Source organism: Geotrypetes seraphini, chromosome 15 (assembly GCF_902459505.1).
Source record: "Geotrypetes seraphini chromosome 15, aGeoSer1.1, whole genome shotgun sequence".
Taxonomy (NCBI): domain Eukaryota; kingdom Metazoa; phylum Chordata; class Amphibia; order Gymnophiona; family Dermophiidae; genus Geotrypetes; species Geotrypetes seraphini.
Window position 1 is genome coordinate 3,503,575 of NC_047098.1, and position 21,869 is coordinate 3,525,443.

General features: G+C 46.6%; 1 protein-coding gene across 7 annotated transcripts in view; it reads right to left on the reverse strand.

Annotated features, from left to right (window-relative positions):
• The window catches only part of EIF4G3 (eukaryotic translation initiation factor 4 gamma 3), a 298,034-nt gene extending 286,040 nt beyond the window's left edge, over positions 1-11,994 (reverse strand). For 5 of the 7 annotated variants that reach the window (XM_033921697.1, XM_033921695.1, XM_033921696.1 and 2 more), the window contains exon 1: positions 11,466-11,994. In XM_033921697.1, coding sequence (XP_033777588.1) covers positions 11,466-11,578 — 113 coding nt within the window. In that variant the 5' untranslated portion in view covers positions 11,579-11,994. The remainder of the gene's footprint in view (positions 1-11,465) is intronic. The other 2 variants (XM_033921700.1, XM_033921698.1) reach the window with 1 other exon arrangement.
• Positions 11,995-21,869: the final 9,875 nt, after the last annotated feature.

Below are 21,869 nucleotides of genomic sequence, written 5' to 3' on the forward strand. Positions count from 1 at the left end.
ACATATTTCTATTTTTAGTTTGTGATTATTCCATATTGGGCGAGGGTGTATCTGTGTTCTGTGTGTATGAAAAGGACATGGCTTTCTGTTAGCATCGACTACAGGATCAATTGACTGTGTAGGATCTGATTTGTTTAGTTTTACAATGCGTGTGTTGGTGTTCTAGTGCTCATTGCAGTGTTTAAGATGCTGCCTTTTCCTAGATGCACCCTTATTGTGTGACTCATATTTTTTTATATAGAGGAGGGGGTTGTTAAAAAAATGATTAGCACTGGCTATCATATATACTAGGTACACCACTGGATTTAATGACTCTATTCTAACTTTACTGTTGACGTAGGTGTTGTCCCCCCCAACACACAGACACACATTATAAAGAATTAAATTAAAGTTTCAAAAGACATTATAAGCAAATAAAAATAAAATATTTTTAATACATTGCTAATTATTACCTGCATCTTTACCTATTCTGTTTTGCCCTAGCTCTTACTTTGCACTATAGCAAAATAAAAAAGAAGCAGATAAAGATCAATCACACAGTGCCCTTAGGGTTTTATTATAGAGGATTTAGGTTTTGTTGTTCTACTACTATTACTGATATTGTAATTATCTCCTATCATTCATATCGTATGATTTTTCTATCCTTAAAGTTAATAATTTCTTTCCTTATTGTATTCTTATTTTACACCGCCTAGAACCGAAAGGCATTGTGCGGTATACAAATAAAGAATTATGTTATGTTATTTGGGTTATTCATCCCAATGTGCACCACTTTATATTTGTCCACATTAAATTTCATCTGCCATTTGGACACCCAGTCTTCCAATTTCCTAAGGTTTGCCTGCAGTTTTTCACAGTCTGTATGTGCTTTAGCAACTTTGAACAGTTTAGTGTCATCTGCAAATTTAATCACCTCACTCGTCATTCCAATTTCCAGATCATTTATAAATAAGTTAAATAGCACTGGTGCCAGTCCAGATCCCTGTAGCACTCCACTACTTACCCTCCTCAATTGAGAAAAATGGCCATTTAACCCTACCCTCTGTTTTCTATCCGATAACCAATTCCTAATCCAAAACTGAACATTTCCTCCTATCCCATGACTCTAATTTTCTCAACAGAAAAATAATCCTCCCCTTTTTATAAAACCGCTCAAGAGGTTTTTAGTACTGAATGCTCTGCGCTGCTCTGATGGTCATTCAGCAAGCCAGCCAGAACTAAAATCCTCTTATGCGGTTTTGTAAAAAAAAAAAAAAAAGGGGGGGGGTTAAGTGTTTTGAGTGTTCAGTCTCATTTTCAGTTTATCTCGGCTCAGCTTACAAACGGAAATACTCCCTTCACTTAAATCTAGTTTCAGATTTTTTATTTTCATATTCATTTTTTGGGGTGGAATCAAATGTCATTGAGTGGGCAGGGTGCATACATTCTGTACACCTTTCTTTGGGCTCTTTGTATAAAGCGGTGCCACCAATTAGCATGCGGACTGGGAAAAAGCCCATGGGAAATGAGGGCATGTATCTGTCCATGGTGCACACTTAAATGCACTAAGCCAGCAGCGAGTGGGTCAAATAGTTCAAAGAGAAACTGGCCTTCTAAAGATCGCCATGTGGCTGCCCTGCTTCTCCTCATCTGAATTTTTGACACAGACGAACTCCCTGTGAACTTACAGCACTTTCACATGCCTTTGACAGCTTTAACACTTCCAGTCCCCTTTTCTTTTTCTTATTTAAAAAATGGGTCTATTCTCTTCACTAAACTTGAGAATGAGCAAGCATTTTAAAGCTATTACTTGGAGCCTACATTTTTAAAAGGGTAAATAAAGATGATCTGCGAAATGATGATCTCGCTTATAAAAAGGTATTTCATTATGCCCCTCATGAGTGACTGGATAAGAAACAGTAGGACTAAATAGTCAGGATTCTCAATGGGAAAATTAAGTGCCCCAGAGATCTGTGCTGGGAGTAGTGGGGGGGGGGGGTTAAATTTATGGATGACAAAATTATTCAGTCACAAGCAGACTGTGATAAAGTGCAGGACTTTGAAAGACTAGGCATCCAAACAACAGATGAAATTTAATATGGACAAAATCAATGTGATGCACATAGGAATAAACATGATGCTAGAATGACACCACCCAGGAAAAAGATCTATGCATCATTATTCACAAAACACTTAGGGGCTCATAATCAAAACTTAAATATGTCTAAAATGCACTATGGCGCCTTTCGGAAAGGAATCAAGACCGCCCTATTCAATAGATTAATTTCCCAGCCAGACAAAGCCCCCCCATCCTAATACTTCTCTCTTTATGCTGATACTACGCTTCTTCACAAATGTATTCTATTCTTCTCTTGACTATTCAGTGTCTTCCTCACCATCTATATTCTGTAATTCGCTGACCATTCAGCCCCTTTGATGTAAAATGTTCAAGTTTATGCTGTAACCTATTTGTAACCTGTAAACACTGATTACCGTATTTTCGCGGATATAACGCGCACCGTTGTAAAACGCGCACAGGGGTATAGCGCGCAGAAATCACGATGATATGTACAAAAACTTTTCTATACCGCGCTCAGGCATATAACGCGCATGCTGCCCGACTCTCCTCTGGCCACCCCGACTCTCCTTTCGCTCTCCCCGACTCTCCTCTGGCCACCCCGACTCTCCTTTCGCCCTCCCCGACTCTCATCTGGTTGCCCCGACTCACCCTGACTTTCGGTGCACTGCCCCGACTCTCCGTGCCTGTCCCCCTTGAAGTCCTGTCACCCTTGAAGGTCTGCCTGTCCCCCTTGAAGATCTGCCTGTCCCCCCTTGAAGTCCTGTCCCCATCCTGAAAGCCTGATGCCCCCCCTCGACGTCCGATTCTTCTCCCCCCTCGGCAGGACCACTCGCACCCCCACCCCGAAGGACCGCCGACTCCCCGACAATATTGGGCCAGGAGGGAGCCCAAATCCTCCTGGCCACGGCGACCCCCTACCCCCACCCCGCACTACATTACGGGCAGGAGGGATCCCAGGCCCTCCTGCCCTCGACGCAAACCCCCTCCCCCCAACGACCGCCCCCCCCCAAGAACCTCCGCCCGTCCCCCAGCCGACCCGCGACCCCCCTGGCCGACCCCCACGACACCCCCACCCGCCTTCCCCGTACTTTGTGTAGTTGGGCCAGAAGGGAGCCCAAACCCTCCTGGCCACGGCGACCCCCTAACCCCACCCCGCACTACATTACGGGCAGGAGGGATCCCAGGCCCTCCTGCCCTCGACGCAAACCCCCCTCCCTCCAACGACCGCCCCCCCCCAAGAACCTCCGACCGACCCGCGACCCCCCTGGCCGACCCCCCCACCCCCCTTCCCCGTACCTTTGGAAGTTGGCCGGACAGACGGGAGCCAAACCCGCCTGTCCGGCAGGCAGCCAACGAAGGAATGAGGCCGGATTGGCCCATCCGTCCTAAAGCTCCGCCTACTGGTGGGGCCTAAGGCGCGTGGGCCAATCAGAATAGGCCCTGGAGCCTTAGGTCCCACCTGGGGGCGCGGCCTGAGACACATGGTCGGGTTTGGCCCATGTGCCTCAGGCCGCGCCCCCAGGTGGGACCTAAGGCTCCAGGGCCTATTCTGATTGGCCCACGCGCCTTAGGCCCCACCAGTAGGCGGAGCTTTAGGACGGATGGGCCAATCCGGCCTCATTCCTTCGTTGGCTGCCTGCCGGACAGGCGGGTTTGGCTCCCGTCTGTCCGGCCAACTTCCAAAGGTACGGGGAAGGGGGGTGGGGGGGTCGGCCAGAGGGGTCGCGGGTCGGTCGGAGGTTCTTGGGGGGGGGCGGTCGTTGGAGGGAGGGGGGTTTGCGTCGAGGGCAGGAGGGCCTGGGATCCCTCCTGCCCGTAATGTAGTGCGGGGTGGGGTTAGGGGGTCGCCGTGGCCAGGAGGGTTTGGGCTCCCTTCTGGCCCAACTACACAAAGTACGGGGAAGGCGGGTGGGGGTGTCGTGGGGGTCGGCCAGGGGGGTCGCGGGTCGGCTGGGGGACGGGCGGAGGTTCTTGGGGGGGGGGCGGTCGTTGGGGGGAGGGGGTTTGCGTCGAGGGCAGGAGGGCCTGGGATCCCTCCTGCCCGTAATGTAGTGCGGGGTGGGGTTAGGGGGTCGCCGTGGCCAGGAGGGTTTGGGCTCCCTCCTGGCCCGATATTGTCGGGAAGTCGGCGGTCCTTCGGGGGGGGGGGATGTATCGGACGTCGGGGAGTCGGCCGGGCAAGAGGGCTTGGGCTCCCTCTTGCTCCGATCGTGGATGCGGGTGCGGGTGGGAGCGCGTGCGAGCGGTCGTTCGGGGTGGGGGTGCGAGCGGTCCTGCTGGGGGGGTGAATCGGGCGTCGGGCGGGGTGGGAACTATGTTAAAAAACTTTTGTATACCGCGCTCAGGCATATAACGCGCGAGGGGTATGCGCGGTACGTAAAATCACGTATAACGCGCGCGTTATATCCGCGAAAATACGGTACTCAGTGACTTCCTACCTGTTCTCACATTGTAATTCGCTGACTGTACAGCTCTCTTTCACTGTAAACCGCCTAGAAGTCGCAAGATTATGTCGGTATAGAAAAAATAAAGTTATTATTATTATTAAAAACCCGCCCCCAAGTCAGCACTTGAACGATCTAAAAGACAGCTTTCCGGACATATCCACAGACATTTTAGACCTCTGAAGCCCGCTGTGCGCACAGAGCTCAAAGGGGCATTTTTGGAGGAGTGGTTAGGGCGGGATGTAGGCCGACCTAGACTTAGTTGTCTTGCAGGGATAATCAAATGTTTGATGAGACTGCCTAGGTGAAATGTATATGTTGTGAGTTAGACAATGTAAAGACAGATACAAGTACCCAATAGGTATCAAATGTGACCGGATAACCACTAGAGAGACAAAGTAAAGACCCACACACACTCTCCCGTGTTCACTGACCCCGCTGCACCACAAAATGTTCAGAATATAAACGTGCATACCTGCCTCCGGCATAGGAAAGCCTAGTGGAGCTGCATAGAGGTGGCTTAAGTAGTCTAAGGGGTGGGCTAGTGAACCATAGAGAGGAGGACCCAGGCCCATAAGCCACTCTAACCACCACATTCATGGTGGAAAATGTGATTACACCAAAAACCCTACTGTACTGCCACACAGGTGCCACCTGCAGCCATAAGGGTTATTGGGGTTGTAGACAGGTGGGTATAGTGGGTTGGGGGGGGCTTCCCATAACCTATAAGGGAGTTCTGTGAGATGTTTATGTTGCACTCTTTTTGTGAAGTTCACAGCAGTGCCCTATAAGGTGCCCCACTGCTGTTGCCATGTCTGGGTGGCAAGTCCATCACATTAATGGCCCCTCCTACATCTGAAAGGTCTTGTTCTGGGCGTTTGGGACTTGCACAAATTTTTGGTCGAGAATGTGTTATAAAGATAGGCGTAGTGGCAGTCTGGACAAACAACACCTGGACTTACAGATAGATGATTTTCAAAAAACTGAATAGTTTAGACCAGGGCTGCCCAAGTCCGGTCCTAGACATCTACTGGCAGGCCAAGTTTTCTGGATATCCACAATGAATATGCATGAGAGAGATTTTCCTGCACTGCCTTCTTGGTATGCAAATCTCTCTCATGCATATTCATTGTGGATATCCAGAAAACCTGGCCTGCCAGTAGATCTCGAGGACCGGACTTGAGCAGCCCTGGTTTAGACATACTTTTTGAGAATGGACATTTTACCTATGCCAACTTTGGGCGACTAGCACCCTACGTCCAAATCGGACTTAGACATATGTTTTGATTATGCCCCTCTTATTCTCTTGGCATACAGTGGTGATCAAAAAGCTAATAGTGTGAGGAATTATTAGGAAAAGAAAGTATTGCTCCATGGTGTGACCACAGTTTATTTATTTGAAACATTTATTATCCGTCTAAAAATTAAGTGGCTTACAATAAAAAAAATCTGCAATCGCCAACCGACATATACAAAATTCAAAAACTGTCAGTTGCATCAATAAAATTAACAGAGCATGTTTAAGACTGATCTAACATACATAGAAACATGATGGCAGATAAAGGCCAAATGGCCCATCTAGTCTGCCCATCCGCACTAACCATTAACTCTTTCTCTCTCAAAGATCTCATGTGTCTCTATACCAGGCCCTCCTGAATTCAGACACAGTCACTGTCTCCACTACCTCTTCCGGGAGACTGTAAAAAAAAGTCTTCCTGGATTCAATCAACCCTTACTTCACTGAAATGACTGAATAATTTCCTGAAACTAAGCACATTGTCACAGAAACACAAGTGTGGAACAGCTCCCTTATGGGGAAAGGCTACACAAGTCAGGGCTGCTTGGTTTGGCAGAAAGATGATCAAGTAAAGATCAATATAATAAATGGGGTGACACAGGTAAGAATAAATTAGTTGATCTGCACACTATATCAATACAAACTGTGAGTAATAATTCACTTAGACAGAAAAGTTTGTATTCAAGCCTGCAAATGTTTCAAGTTTTTGCTGCAAATTTTCCCTAGTACAGTAATGGGCTTCTGGCTTTCAGTGACTTATTTCAGCAATCCACTGGGTCCAACTGGGGCTCCAAGCTTCAGGCAGTGACAACCTAGTGGTTTTCATAACTACCGGTATTTATTGCTGCAGGAGTTGACAGTTTGTTGGGACGAAGGGGGACAGTCCTCTTGGGTGCCACAGACCGATTTATAGGATAGGTATTTTGATTTCAGGGGGGGGTTTCATATGGCATTCTCTCTCACACCATGTCCTCCTCCCCAGCTCATCAACCCTTTAACACACACATCCCCTTATTCCAAGCTTCTGTCCAAATATATCATTTTACTTATCTCCCCCACATATTCTTACCTCCTGTCTCTCTCGAACACCACTGATGGCCTTCCGTCTGCTCTTTTGTCCCTTACAGATTCCCTTACTTCCTGTCTCTCCAAGTACACATATCACCCCACACTCATAAGAATAGAAGAATTGCCACTGCTGGGTCAGACCAGTGGTCCATCATGCCAGCAGTTCGATCACGCGGCGGCCTCTGGTCAAAGACCAGCGCCCTAACTGAGACTAGCCCTACCTGCGTACGTTCCGGTTCAGCAGGAACTTGTCTAACTTCATCTTGAATCCCTGGAGGGTGTTTTCCCCTATGACAGACTAAGGAAGAGCGTTCCAGTTTTCCATCACTCTCTGGGTGAAGAACTTATGTTCGTACGAAATCTATCCCCTTTCAATTTATAGAGTGCCCTCTCGTTCTCCCTACCTTGGAGAGGGTGAACCTGTCCCTTTACTGCCATTTCCTCCATCAACTTTACCCAACATCTTCCAGAAAATGCTTCTCTCAGCTCATCTTTCCCTCTTACTTATCTCCTTACTGCTTGCCTCTTGAGTTGGTCTCTACCTCAGCCCCTCCAAACACAAGCTTTGCTGCCAGTCCACTGCCTTTGCCATCCAGCTCTTCTTTTACCAGCTCTCTGAAAGTGCAAGCCATGCAGCTACCCACAATCATGTGCCTTTTTCAAAGTCTCATGAGAATGACATGAGCCTCAGCAAAGTGCAGATCACACACTGCTTAAGCCATGCAGGGCAGGAAGAGGAAGGCACCAGGTGATTCTGAGTCACAGCTCCATATCCTATGAATGTGTGTGCAAATGTTAGTCTCAGTTCTGCAGCCCAGGGAAATTCTGTACAAATTCCCCAAGAGTAACATTTCCAAAAAAGTGTAACTGAAAAATATTCAATTAATTCACTCAGTAGCACATTTAAAAGAAAACATTTTTCACTCAATGTATAAGCCCTGGAACTTGTTCCTAAAGGTACAATATAAGCAGTTAGCATTTTAGGTTAAAAAAAAAAAAAGTTTGGAGAGGTTTTTGGAGGAAAAGTCCATAAACTGTTGTTAAACATGGGGAGGAGGGAGGAATCACTGTTTATCCTGTGACTGATACTTGGCTTGAAAGACCTTTGTTCTCACCTAGTTTGGCAGTTCTTATAACCAGCAGCTGACTTCATTTCTTACCTAATGCCAGTAGGATAAACCTAGCTTTAATGTACATGTAGTTACATAGTAAATTATGGTGGATAAAAACCAGCATAGCAAATCCATTCTGCCCAGAAAAATGGCCAGGAAGGTTGTACCTGTGATCCCATTTTGTCTTTTACCATCCCTTCCTTGAAAGTTATTAGTACTAGACGCACAGACATCTTTTCAGTTACAGCCCCCCAAATCTGGCACTTACTTCCCATCTATCTACAAGAGGAAACCTCATTAGAAAGATTTCAATGTTCATTGAAGAGCCTTTGCAGACTAATAACTCAATTGATCAGCAATCGAACTCAGGATTTTTAATTCTGCCCTCTCTCTTTTTTTCCCCTTCCTGATGTTATTACCTTACATGTTTTCTATCCTATCAAGAACTGAAGTTTCTCCCTTTCTCCTTTTGTTATCGGTTAGTTATTTTTTTAATTTTTTGTTATGTCTTGTATATGTGGTTTTATTTATCGTTTTGTATCACCTATTTTTTAACTTGTAAATCACTTAGAACTATTGATAAGCGTTAAATCAAATTTTAATAAAACTTGAAACTTGATCAAACAACCAAGATACCATGAGATATTCACACACTTCCTTGCTTCAATGCACAAGGCCTATGGGTGCCACCAAAAGTAAGGTAAGGTAGATTCAAAGTGCACTTGGAGCACTTTTTGGTGGCATAATTGTTGTGCATTCAGGATAAATGAATTCCTGAGGAAGGCTAATACTGCCGAAATACAGACCGTGTTGGGTCCCAACATTCTGTTGCCCTTCATTTGCTTTTTTTTTGATATTTCAATAAACCAATTTTTTAGATGCCTTTAATGTATCTTTGGATTTTTTCCTGGATTCATCCAGATACTGTGTGTTTTTATTTCCACTTTTTTCTTGTTTGTGATTGCTTGCATTTGGTAATAAGATGGTAGGGGATCCGGTCACTGGATGTAGTGTAGTCTTGTAAGAATTGCAAGGTTAAAATAACTGAAGTGACCTGGGAATGAGATCAGTGCTTAAATATCAGACGGAAAAGGAGGAGCTAGCACTGGATTGTACATCTCTCATCTACCTCCAAGTGAAAGATCACAACTGGACAGACTGGACTGTGATGTAATATGGAAACACAGTAAATGATAGCAAAAAGATAAAACCGATCATCCGGATTCTCTATACAGTAAAAGAACAACATTTACAAACAAAGATCAGGATTCTCTATACAGTAAAAGAACATTTACAAACAAAGATCAGGATTCTCTATACAGTAAAAGAACATTTACAAACAAAGATCAGGAGATGGATGTCACAGCAGCCACATGCACACACTCATTCATGTAATAACTTATCAGCTGAACACCAAGTTATTTCATCACTTGGAAAGTGCAGTACAAAGTGCAGTACAAAATGCACACAAGTGCTTTACTAACACATCACAACAAACCATACACAAGTAAGACTTTACCTAATGGTCACATTAACCAAACCAACTTTTTTCCACCAGCAAAGCACTCTGAAAAGAATTTCAGAGCACACTGAGATTGGCTAAATGACCCAGTAGTAGTACAACATGTTCACATCTGATCATTAATACTGCAGATCTCTTTATACTCAACTAAGAACCAATATCTTGGATCAAATCCAGCTTTTCCCACTTACACTCCCTTGTGACCTTGGGCAAGTCACTTCACCCTGTGTTCAAACAGGTATGAGTCCTATTATAAGCCCTCTGATCACAGAAATAAATTTACTTGGCTCTAGGTTAAGATTTGAAAAGGTTACAAGTTTTCTCTTTTGATAGTGCCACTCAGTTCTGCTATTGATGTGCAGCACAGGGTACATCTGAAAGCATTACAGAAAAGATCAGAAGTAGATGCTACTTGCACATTAGATATGCAAAGATCCTCATGTGTTAGATTCTGCTTGCTCACTAAGCGGGTTTGTACTGGTTCTGGAGGGGAACTCTGCTCAATGCCTCTCAGCCAGAGAACTCTCTGCTGTTCTTGGTACAGATATTACGCCTGGTGGAATTCTGTACAACTGCATGGTGCAGAATTCTCCATCCACACAGAATTCTGCTCACGCAGTGCAAAGTTCTACGTAAACCTTCCATTCTGCCCACATTCCTTCTTCCTGCCCCGCACGGGATTGGCCTCTCTCCCTCCAACCAACCCCCCCCCCCCTTCCCTCCCATGAGATCAGCATGCCTGCAGGCCTTTCAAGGAAGCAGTAGTGGTGGCAGCTGGCCAGCAGTGGCAGCACTGTGAAAGGGCCTTCCCTCTGCCGCATCACTTCCTGTAGATATATGACACAGCAGAGGGAAGGCCTTAGGGCAGGCCACAAGCAGCCTGTTCACAGTTCTGCCTCTACCGGCCGGTTGCCATCACCGCTGCTGCTCTGGGAGGCCCGCATGTATGTCTGATCTCACAGGAGTCGGTTGGGTTGGAGGGAGAGAGGCCAGACCCGTGCGGAGAAGGGGAGGAGGGGACAGGGGCAAGGATACTAGACCACAATTGGGGGGGGCATGGATGCTAGGCCCATGGGGGGGGAGGTGAGGGAGCATGGATGCTAAACCTGCAGTGGAAGGAGGAGAGGGTAGGGAACATGGATGCTGAATGCACAGGAAGAGGGAAGGGGACATGGATGCTGGACCTACAAATGAGGGGGGGGTTTGGTAGAGAGAGTGATTTTGAAGGTAGGGAGGGAGAAATGCCAGACTATGGGGGCCAAGGAGGGGATTCAGGGTGCAACTGAGAGAAGAGTGGTATTTAGAAGAAGACAGAACTGCAATTAGAGTGAGAGAGGGAACTGAGGAAGCTGGAAGCTGAGGCCTCAGTATAAAAGAATTCTAAGCAAAATGCTACAAATAAACTTTGCAGAATTCTTCCCCACCCACCCCTCATTGTAATCTCAGATAACACCTTAGGTCAACTGATAAAAATAGCCAGAAAAAATTAAGCCATTAAACGATATCCTTCTCTGCCCTCCTCAGTGCATCTTTAGCCTGCAATTGTGCGCCTGCCATGCTCAGACTGCCATCCTCTGGATAGCAGGATAAGTTACTGCACCATTGAGATTTTGTAGGTTTTTTTTTACAAACTGAAAAGGAATTTATTGCCATCTCCGCAAGATCTTAGCGATTCTCTACCATCTAGTCAAAAAGTCCTGAGCGTGGCCCGGCCATGCCAAGTGCAAGAGTGTGAAGCAGCTGCTCAACTAGTGCCACATCAGCTGCTCGGCTCAATCAATCATCCTCTTACCTCTCTCTCTCTCTCTACGTGGTTCACCCCGAGGAGGCTGCAGAAGGCACGAGACCCCCACCCCCTCCCCCTCCCACCAGCCCAGCTTTTGCTCCTGCCTCGAGACCTCCCCTCCCCCCCCGTGCAAAGTCACCTGGGCGCGCGCTCGGCGCTCCCCCGCTGAAAGGATACTGCTGGGGCGGCTGGCTCGGCAGGGCCCGGATGCCCGGGTGAGGAGGCGGAGGCGGAGGAGGCGGCGCCGAGCCGGTTCCGGGTCCGGAGGCCGGTTTCTGCGGCAAACTCATGGCAAGGCGCGGGGGGAGGGGAGGAGGGGGCGCGGGGGGAGGAACGACGAGGAAGAGGGCCGCTCTCCCGGGCCAGGGCCGGCCGGTCTCCGTGACAACGGGAAGTCGGGCGGGGGCCGAGAGGAAGCGCGGGCGGGGCTTCACGGCGATGTCGTCATGGGCCGGCGGCGGGGGGGGCTCGCTCCCCCTCCCCGGGCTGCCCACCGCCGCTGTCGCTCGCGGGATGCCGGCGGATTGGCCTCACTCGACTCGCTCAGCATCCAACATGGCGCTGCGGCCGCCTCTAGCAGTCCGGCAGGACGGACGCTCGGCAATCTCCGGCCGCCTCCGGAAGCGCTCGGCTCGGGGAGGAGGAGGGGGGGCGGAAGCGGGGCTGGGCGCGTGCGCGGGCGCCGCTCGAGACGGCCGCAGGGGGCGCAGGCCGTCGCAAAGTCTTCTCGAGGGGCTCGCGCCTTTTTGGCCGGCTCTGCGCGAGGCTGCTCTTATTGGCCCAGTCAGCCACCGAGCCTTGGCGCTTCCCGCCCACGGGCTTCCTGGTCCTGCTGCCAGACCGGCCAGATCCCAGGACGAAGCAGAGGATTTCCCCAAACCATCTCAATAACGGCCTATGGACTTCTCCAAACCTTTTTTAAACACCACTGAGCTAACTGATTTTACCACATCCCATAGCTTTGGGAAAGAGTAGACATCTACCCCCCCCACCCAATCTATCATATTATCCCTGAGCCGTCTCTTCTCCAAGCTGATGAGCCCTAGCCACTTTAGCCTTTCCTTTTTTGCCCTTCTCTATACCTTTTCTAATTCTATATCTTTTTTGAGATACGTTGACCAGAACTGCAAGGTACAAGGGCATTATAACATTTTCATCTCTGTTTTCATTCCTTTCCTGATGCAAGTTAACGCCTAACATTCCATTTGCTTTCTTAGATGCTGCCTCACATTGAGTTGAGGGTTGCAGTGTATCCTCAACAATGACATCTAGATCCTTTTCCTGGGCAGTGACTCCTAACATAGAACCCAGCATCACCTACCTATAGTTCGGGTTTATTTTTTCCACATGCGTCACTTTGCACTTGCTCACATTAAACGTCATCTGCCATTTTGAGGCCCAGTCTCACAAGGTTCTCTTGCAATTTTTCACAATCCTCTTGCGATTTAACAACTTTGCCTCATCCCCAGCTCTAGATCATTGATAAATATGTTAAAAAGCAGTGGTTCCAGCATGGACCCCTGGGGAAGTCCACTATTTAGGCTGTGAAAATATAGCTTAGTGAAAAACAAGCTAAACAAAATTGTCTAGGAGGAAAAGCCTCAGAGCCCCATTAGGGAGGACACCCTCTTCTATCTAGAAAGGGTGTGTAACTTCATAGGCATAAAAACCTCCATAGACCACAAGGACATTTAAAACTAGTCAATGCTTTTACAGGCAAATTCTAAATATTAATTCTAAGCAGTGACTTCTTGGAAAGAGAGCAAGGGAGGGAGGGGAAGGGAATAGGGGAGTTAACAAACCTTGGGGGAGGCATGGATGGAGGGTGTTGAATCCCAGGGGGGGATGCTTTACTACAGAGAAGGTAAAAAATAGTACTTGTGAAAGAATGAGAGAAGGCAGGGAAGAAGATAGCCTGGAGATGAGGGAGATTAGATAGGACATTGGGGAAGAGTGGGTGAGGCTGAAGTCAAGGAAGGAGGAAAAGAGAGAAAGATGCTGGGAGAGGGGAGCTGGAAGAGAGAGAAAAATGAGGGAGAAGAGTGGGAAAGATGCTAAATTCTTCACCTCACTGTTTGGTCTTCCTCCTTTTTTAATACATGGAATATATCTCATCTGGGCTTCCAGGATGGTACTTTTGAACAACATCCACCCCTGATGTATATTTTTTACCTTTGTAGCTGCTCCTCAACTTGGAAGTGTCTACTCAATATCATTTTTCGTCAGCATTCAAACATTTGGGCACCCACTTGGCCGACAGCTTCTGCATACCCAGCTGCTCATGGATTGTACACCCAACACATTCCCTGGATATCTATAGTGTCTCAGCAATTGTTATAGCCCATATTTGCCAATCTGCCAAAATCAGGTCATGGACATGGTCAACAATTTCAGGAGCTGACGCCGTTTGAAGCCTCCCAGACCTTGTTGCATCTTCGGTCTCACAATCTCCCCCCTGAAAATTTGTACACCACTTCTTCACTATAGAGTATGATGGGCATTTGTTACTCAATGTTTGCATCACACATTCATGGATTTTCTTTGGAGTTTTCTGCTGCAAAAATAGGAACTTCATGATGGCTTGGAGTTCCACACTTGAAAATTCCATACTTTTCATAGCCATGGTTCAATCAATGATCCAAAAAAATGTCAAAACATAGCATTACGATTCTGCAAATTGGCCCTTTGCAAAATAAAATACAGTGACAAAATAATGCTTAGAATTTAGAAAGTTGGTTGGCTTGAACTTTTCAGCACTCCCTCATACTACTACTACTATTTATCATGTCTATCACGCTGAAAGGCATACTCAGTGCTGTACCTTTTACATGTAATAAGTAGTCCCTTCTCAAGAGCTTACAATTTAATTTGGACAAACAGGACATATAGGGGTTGGAGGGTTTCTTGCAGAGAGAATGATAGAATGGGCATAGGAGTTGAAAGCAGCCTCAAAAAACTGAATACTGATAGAGATAGAGGTTGATGTAATGACTCAGGCAGTCCCAAGTATAGGGTGCAGCACGATAGAATGGACGGAGTCTGCAGTTGGCAGTGGAGAAGAAGGGTATGGATAGAAGAGACTTGCCCGATCAACAGAGTTCATGTGGGGATGCATAGAGGGGGGATAAGTGAGGAGAGATATTGAGGGGCTGCAGAGTGAATGCACTTGTAAGTCAGTAAGAAGTTTATGAATTGTACTGAGAAATGAATGGAGAGCCAATTAAGTGACTTGAGGAGAGGATTAATGTGAGCATGATAGCTTTTGCGGAATATTGTGCAGTAGAATTATGCATGGATTGAAGGAAAGAGAGATGGTTGAGCGGAAGACCTGAGAGAAGAAAATTGCAATAATCTAAGCGAGAGGTGATGAGTGTGGATTAGGGTTTGGGTATTGTGTTTGGAAAAGAGAGTTTGGACCAGAACTGCAAGGTTGAGGCAGAATAGAAATCAGTAATGTAATGTAATGTAATTTTGTTAATATTATAGAGGAAGAAGCGACAGGCTTTAGCAGTCTTATATCCTGACGAATCCTAATTAATTAGAGTTCTAGGCAGATTCCAGGTGGGATTACCATATTTGGCTTGGGGGGACAGGGGGAGAGAGAAACAAAGAGAGACAGAAAGAAAAGGGGAGGGGGCAGAAAGAAAGAAATATTGGATTTACAGAAGACGGAAGTACAATCAGAGACTCATGAAATCACCAGACAAAAAGGTAGGAAAAATGATTTTATTTTCAATTTAGTGATCAAAATGTGTCCGTTTTGAGAATTTATATCTGTTGTCTATATTTTGCACTTTGGCCCCCTTTTACTAAACCACAATAGTGGGTTTTAGCACAGGGAGCCTATGAGCGTCGGGAGCTGCGAGGGGCATTCAGCACAGCTATTGCGGTTTAGTAAAAGGGGAGGGGGGTATATTTGTCTTTGTCTAGTTGTTATTGAGGTGACATTGCATAAAGTCATCTGCCTTGACCTCTGAAAAAAAAACCCAAATACAAATTATAATTAACATTTTCTCTGCATACAATGTGCTTTGCGTTTTTTAAAAATTTTATTGTTGGTAGATCATTTTGACTTGGTCATTTTAAAAGTAGCATGCAAGCCAAAAAAGTGTGGGCACCCCTGCACTAGATAATAAATAACAGCTGATCTTAAACATTGTCTTTATTTTAGGTGACTTGTATTATATTAGTCTGAGTCTCTTTGAACCCCTGGTAGGGATTTCTTAAAAAGCCACGTGTCTAGATTTTTGCAAAACTGTATGTATACCATAGTAACATAGTGGATGACGGCAGATAATGTTCCACACTTTTGCTATTTGATAGTTGAATGATTTGCTGTGGGATGTCTTGTATTTCATATCTTTCAAAGTTGGGAATGATAAGGACATCACCGTATAGTACTTTCAGTGCTACAGAGCATACGAGGGGGAGCTGAAAAGTTCTCAGCCCAACCAAGAAGAGAATGACGTGGAAATGGTTCAATCAGTGATCTAGCATAGAAATTCATTTCTGCAAATTGGCACTTAACGAAATACAGCCATAACACTTAGAATTTAGGAAGTTGGTTGGTTGGGCTGAGAACTTTTCAGCACCCTCTCACAATTTGATTTCTATTCTATTTTCTGATGGTAACCAGTGTAGTTCTATAAACAGTGGGGTAACATGGTCATAGAAACATGATGGCAGATAAAGGCCAAATGGCCCATCCTGTCTGCCCATCCGCAGTAACCATTATCTCTTCCTCTCACTAAGAGATCCCATGTGCCTATCCCAGGCCCTCTTGAATTCAGACACGGTCTCTGTTTCCACCACCTCTTCCGGGAGACTGTTCCATGCATCTACCACCCTTTCTGTAAAAAAGTATTTCCTCAGATTTGGAGCCTATCACCTCTTAACTTCATCCTATGCCCTCTCATTGCAGAGTTTCCTTTCAAATTAAAGAGACTCAACTCATTCACATTTATATTACATAGGTATTTAAACATCTCTATCATATCTCCCCTCTCCTGCCTTTCCTCCAAAGTAGACAGATTTAAGTCTGTCCCCATACGCCTTATGACGAAGACCACACACCATTTTAGTAGCCTTCCTCTGGACCGATTCCATCCTTTTTATATCTTTTTGAAGGTGCGGCCTCCAGAATTGTACGCAATATTCAAAAGTAAATGAGGTCTCACCAGGGGTAATACAAATTAATTTCCTGAAGCCTTGAATCAGGACCGTCCTGAGCTGGAAATGTGCCCTATGCGAAATGCCCCCTACAGCTCTTATCCTGCCCACTGCATTGCAGCCAAGTAATTAAGTGAATGGCGCACTTGCTCTCAGTGGTGTAGTAAGGGGAATTGGGGGGGGGAGCAGACTGCCTCTTTGCCCCCCGGGCCACACTTGCACCCTCCCTCCCCTCCAGTAGCTCTTTATATCTTTGCCATCGCCAGCAACTTCTCAAGCCTGCTGCTTGTGCCACCCCAGCTCCCCTCTCAAATCACTTCTGAGTTGCGGGGCCAGAAGTGACATCAGAAGGAACACCAACGCTGATGCAAGCAGCAAGCTAGAGAAGTTGCTCGCGCTGGCACTGGAGGGGAAGGGAAGGTGCGAGTTGGGGGGGCACCTCTTACCCTGCCCACACATAACTTGCTATGCCTCTGAAATCAAGCACTTCTTAAAGGCAGGGCTTGAGATGAGAAGTGAATTTGGCAGAGTGTGATGCACCGGTTAGAAAAGCTATTGCAAGCATACAGCAGAGCAGGGTGGAAAATGCAGAGTCAGAACTGGTGACACTAGAGAAGGGCAGAGATAAGAGTAACTTGGCCCATGACCAGAATTCAGGAGAAGTGCATGGGGGAGATAAAATGGCGCTGCAAAGGTCCCATAGTAAGAGTGTGAGCCCAGGGGGACAGAGTACCTGGTTACGATTCAAGGTAAACAACTTAGGATGTTAAGGAGTATAGAAATAACATCAGCTCTGCAGCGTGAAGGCACTTCTGAACTGTGAGGTTATGGGATGCTCCAGTTCCAGACGGCAACATTCACACCTAGGGCAGGACCATTCATAGAAATGGAACGCTTTGCCAGAGGTTGTGATAAGAGCAGATAGCGTAGCTGGTTTTAAGAAAGGCTTGGAGGAAAAGTCCATAGTCTTATTGAGAAGGACATGGGGGAAGCCGCTGCATGCCCTGCACCGGAAGCACGGAACGTTGCTAGTCTTTGGGTTTTGGCCAGGTACTAGAGACCTGGATTGGCCACCGTGGGAAAGGGCTACTGGGATTGATGGACCATTGGTCTGACCCAGTAAGGCTATTCTTATGTTCTTAGGTGACGTTCAGATTGCAGACGTCCACACCTTTTCCAGCACTGTCCAACATGGGACTTTGTGTTCCCAAATACTCAGCGTTGATCCATGCCTGGGACCTCTATTTGTGTTGTGTCATGTTTTATGTTTATTTTGCTGCATGCTGTGTGAATTGTAACTTACCTAGTTAGGTAAGCTAGAAAGGTGCAATAAATCAATTTGACGGTCACCGGCAGTTACCCAGTATTCAGCAACCTGGTTAACAGGACAGTTTGTTTTTCTGCTGCAAGTTAACTGGGGCAACTGTCCGGGTATCACCAGTGAATATTGGCAGTCTGCCCCCCCTCACCCCCTCCTTCCCTGGCAGTCAGCCTGGGTTTTCAGCAGTGCTATCCAGATAAGGGTTGCTGGAAATGCAGGTTAGACACAGTCAGTGTGAGTTTAATGAGGAGTGCTCCTGCCTGTTTGAGCGACACCGACTATCAGACCCTCAGAATACAGCGTGAGGGGTCTGTCTATAAGAATAAGAGCTCGCAGTATTTTAACAGCGCATACAATACCTGTCTAATCTACCAGGGGTCTCCTTTATTAAAATGATTGTTTAGCTCTTTAGCACCAAGCCTTCCTTTGCTGCATATCTGGTTTGAAATATTCTTAGTTCTCAAAACTTCAGCCTTCTAGCCAAGCTTACAGCTAGGATTTTCCTCTCCTTTTCCATAGGGACTGAAAAGAGTAGCCCAGGGAAACGAGGCAACTAATGCAGTCTCATCCAGGAAGTCCTGAAATGCTCGCTTGGGTATTATTCACCCGACTGATATCCCACAGTCTCAGAACAGCAAACAGTTTTGCCATCCTATCCAAATGCTTTTTTTCTTAGCTTCCAGCAGCAGACTGGAAAAATCAATCCCTTGTGATCCCCCTAACAACTGGGCTGATGTTTAAATAAGAAACTGGTTTGATATGTAATTTATCAGGGCAAGTCAAACATGAAACACATTAAAGAGTAACTTACCTAACTCACCTATTGCTTTATATGCAGAAGTCCAATTCTTTAAAGATTAGAATCTGAAAATTCCTCACACCTTTAACTACTGGTGTTTTTCAGGTTCAAAAACCGTTAGTCAGGCTGGAACTAAGGGAGGAAAAGGAAAGAGAGGTTAGTTTTCATAAACTACAAAAGATCGCAGAAAGAGGAAGACAGGCAAAAATATCTGCAAAAGTTAAGGGAGACTGGTCAAGTAAGGTGTTGCCCCAGACATTCGCGGTTGGCGGTTCGTGGTCCCAGTCATTCACAGTATTTTCCGACCGCGAACTGCCAACCAGGAGAGGACAGCTGGAGAGGAAGGAGAGAGCAGCCGGAGCACCGGTGAGTGAAGGAAATCTCTCGCTCTATGCTCCGACTGCCTCTTCCTGCACTAAAGTCGGGCCTTACCAATCAGGAGCTGCTTTGACACGCCGCTGCCCTCTCCAGTCTCCCCCACGAAAAACCGTATTCGTGGATTTTCAAGATTCACAGGGGTTCCTGGAGTGGAACCCCCGTGAATATCGGGGGAGTACAGTGGCGTAATAATGGAGTGCAGAAGGGTTGGTCTGTGCCAGGCGCAGCTTCCCTCCTCTTCGTCCCCCCTCACCATGTGCCCCTTGCCTTCCCTCGTACCATTTTGACTTCCCCGGCACGAGATCGCCTCCTGCGTTGGCAGTGGCACTCTCTCCAGTATCACTTTCGGGACCCGTCATTAAGAAGTGACGTCAAAGGGTGAGTGGACAACTTACTGCTCATGCCGGAGAAGTTTAAAAAGGTACAGGAAAAGGGAAGGGGGCGTGCAGGGGAAGAGGTGCCACTGCCCTGGGTGCTGCTCACCCTTACCATGCCACCGGTCAGGAAAGCAAAGATGCAAATGGAATTAAAAATAGCAGACACAGGGGGGACAAGACATTTTTTAGATATATATTAGTGATAGGAAGAAGTGCAAAAGTGGCACTGTGAGACTCAAAGGTGATAAAGGCTGAATTACTTAACAAATATTTCTGTTCTGTATTAACAGCTGAAGCACTGGGAGCGGGACCACAGAAGCGGTAGACCCTGATCAATTTTCAGATGTTTGTGTTCATGAAGAGCGAATTAAACAAAAGGTGGACAAAGCGATAGGGCCAGATGGTGGACATCTGTGGGTACCGAAGGAACTTAGGGAAGTTCTGGCAGCTCCACAAGCCAACCTTTTCAGTGCTTCCCTAGTCAGGAGTGGTAGCGGAGGACTGGAGAAGGGCAGATGTGGTCCCTCTCCACAAAAGTGAAAGTAAGGAAAAAGTAGGGAACTGCAGGCCAGCAAGTCTGATTTCTGTGGTAAGTAAATGAATGGAAACACTTTTAAAAGAGAGAATAGTGAAGTTTCTGGAATCCAGTGGATTACGGGCCCCGAGGCAACATAGTTTCACTAGAGTCAGGTCTCGTCAGACAAATCCGATTAATTTCTATGACTGGATAACCAGAGAATTGGAGAGAGCTAGAAGTGGTGGATTTCGATTTTAGCAGTCTTTGACAGTGTTCCACACAGGCATCTAATAAATAAACTGAGTGCCCTTGGGAGGGGCCTCAAAGTGATGGACATGGTCAGGAACGGGTTAAGTGGAAGGCAACAGAGGGTAGTGGTCAATGGAGATCGTCCTGAGGAAAGGGAGGTTACCAGTGGTGTGCCTCAAGGTTTGGTTCTTGGGCCTGTTCTTTTTAACATTTTTATAAGCCATATTGCTGAAGGGCTGTCAGGTAAGATTTGCCTCTTTGCGGATGATACCAATATCTGATTCGCATGTTATTCACACAGGGGTAAGGACCTAGCAAAGCTTGAAGAATGGTCTGAAATCTGGCAGCTAAGATTTAATGCTAAGAAATGCAACTTCATGCATTTGGGTTGCAAAATTTATTTATCCATTCATTCAATTTTCTATACCATTCTCCTAAGGGAGCTCAAAACGGTTTACATTAATTTATTTGGATACTCAAGCATTTTTGCTTGTCCGTCCCAGTGGGCTCACAATCTATCTAATGTACCTGGGGCAAAGGGGAGATTAAGTGACTTGCCCAGGGTCATAAAGGAACAGCGTGGGTCTGAACCCACAATCTCATGATGCTAAGGCTGCAGCTTTAACCACTGCACCCCACTCTTCCCTCACCACAAAATCCTGAGGAAACACTACAGTTTGCAGGGGTACCCAACCTTTTGGCTTCCCTGGGCCGTATTGGCTGGAAAAAAAATGTTTCTGGGGCCGCACAAACGCTGCAGCAAGACAGAGGAGGGAGCCGGCAAGACGGTAAACATCCAGGGGCAGCAGAGGAAAACACTGCATCGCCCTCGACTGGGGCTGCACAAAATACTTCACTGGGCCACAGGTTGTACACCCCTGGTTTAGGGGGTGAACTTTTGTGCATGAAAAAGGAGCGGAACTTGGGTGCGATAGTATGTGATGATCTTAAGGTGGCCAAACAGGTTGAAAAGGTGATGGCAAAAGCTAGAAGGATGCTAGGATGTGTAGGGAGAGATATGGCCAGAAAGAAAAAGGAGGCATTAATGTTTCTTTATAAGACTCTGGTGAGACCTCATTTAGAATATTGTGTACAATTCTGGAGACCACACCTTAAAAAATATATAAAAAGGATGGAGTTGGTCCAGAGGAAGGCTACTAAAATGCTGCGTGTTCTTCATCATAAGGCGTATGGGGACAGACACAGATCTCAATATGTATAGTTTGGAGGAAGGCGGGAGAGGGGTGATATGTTAGAGACATTTAAATACCCTGGAAGTCTTCACTCTGCAGCGTCCTGCCTACGTGGGAATAGGAAGTGTTGCAGAGTGAAAGCTTCCGAGGCAGGCCGATGTCAGAAGGATCAGGGTGGGGGCTGCATTGGAGAAAGAGAGAGTCCAAAACCCAAACTCCCTCCAGTTCAGACACCTGGACATTTCTCTAAAATGACATATCTGGGTAAATGTGGACATTTGGTAAGCCTAAGATGGGCCATTTGGCTTTTATCTGACGTCATGTTTACATTTCGTAGAAGCAGCTGACAGCAGGACTCATAAAACTGAACTCTCCTTCTGTAGTGGACAGCCGGGTGCGATGAGTGACTGGCAATGGGACAGGATTGATTCATGGTGCGCTTTAGAGTAGCAAGGGGTCAAGAGCACTCTGAGTGCCATCTTGGCAGGGCTACCACCCAGCAGTAGCAATGCAGATGGAAAGGATCCTCAGGTCCTGCCAGCTATCAACACCTTTCAAAGCAGTCAAGCCGCGCTATA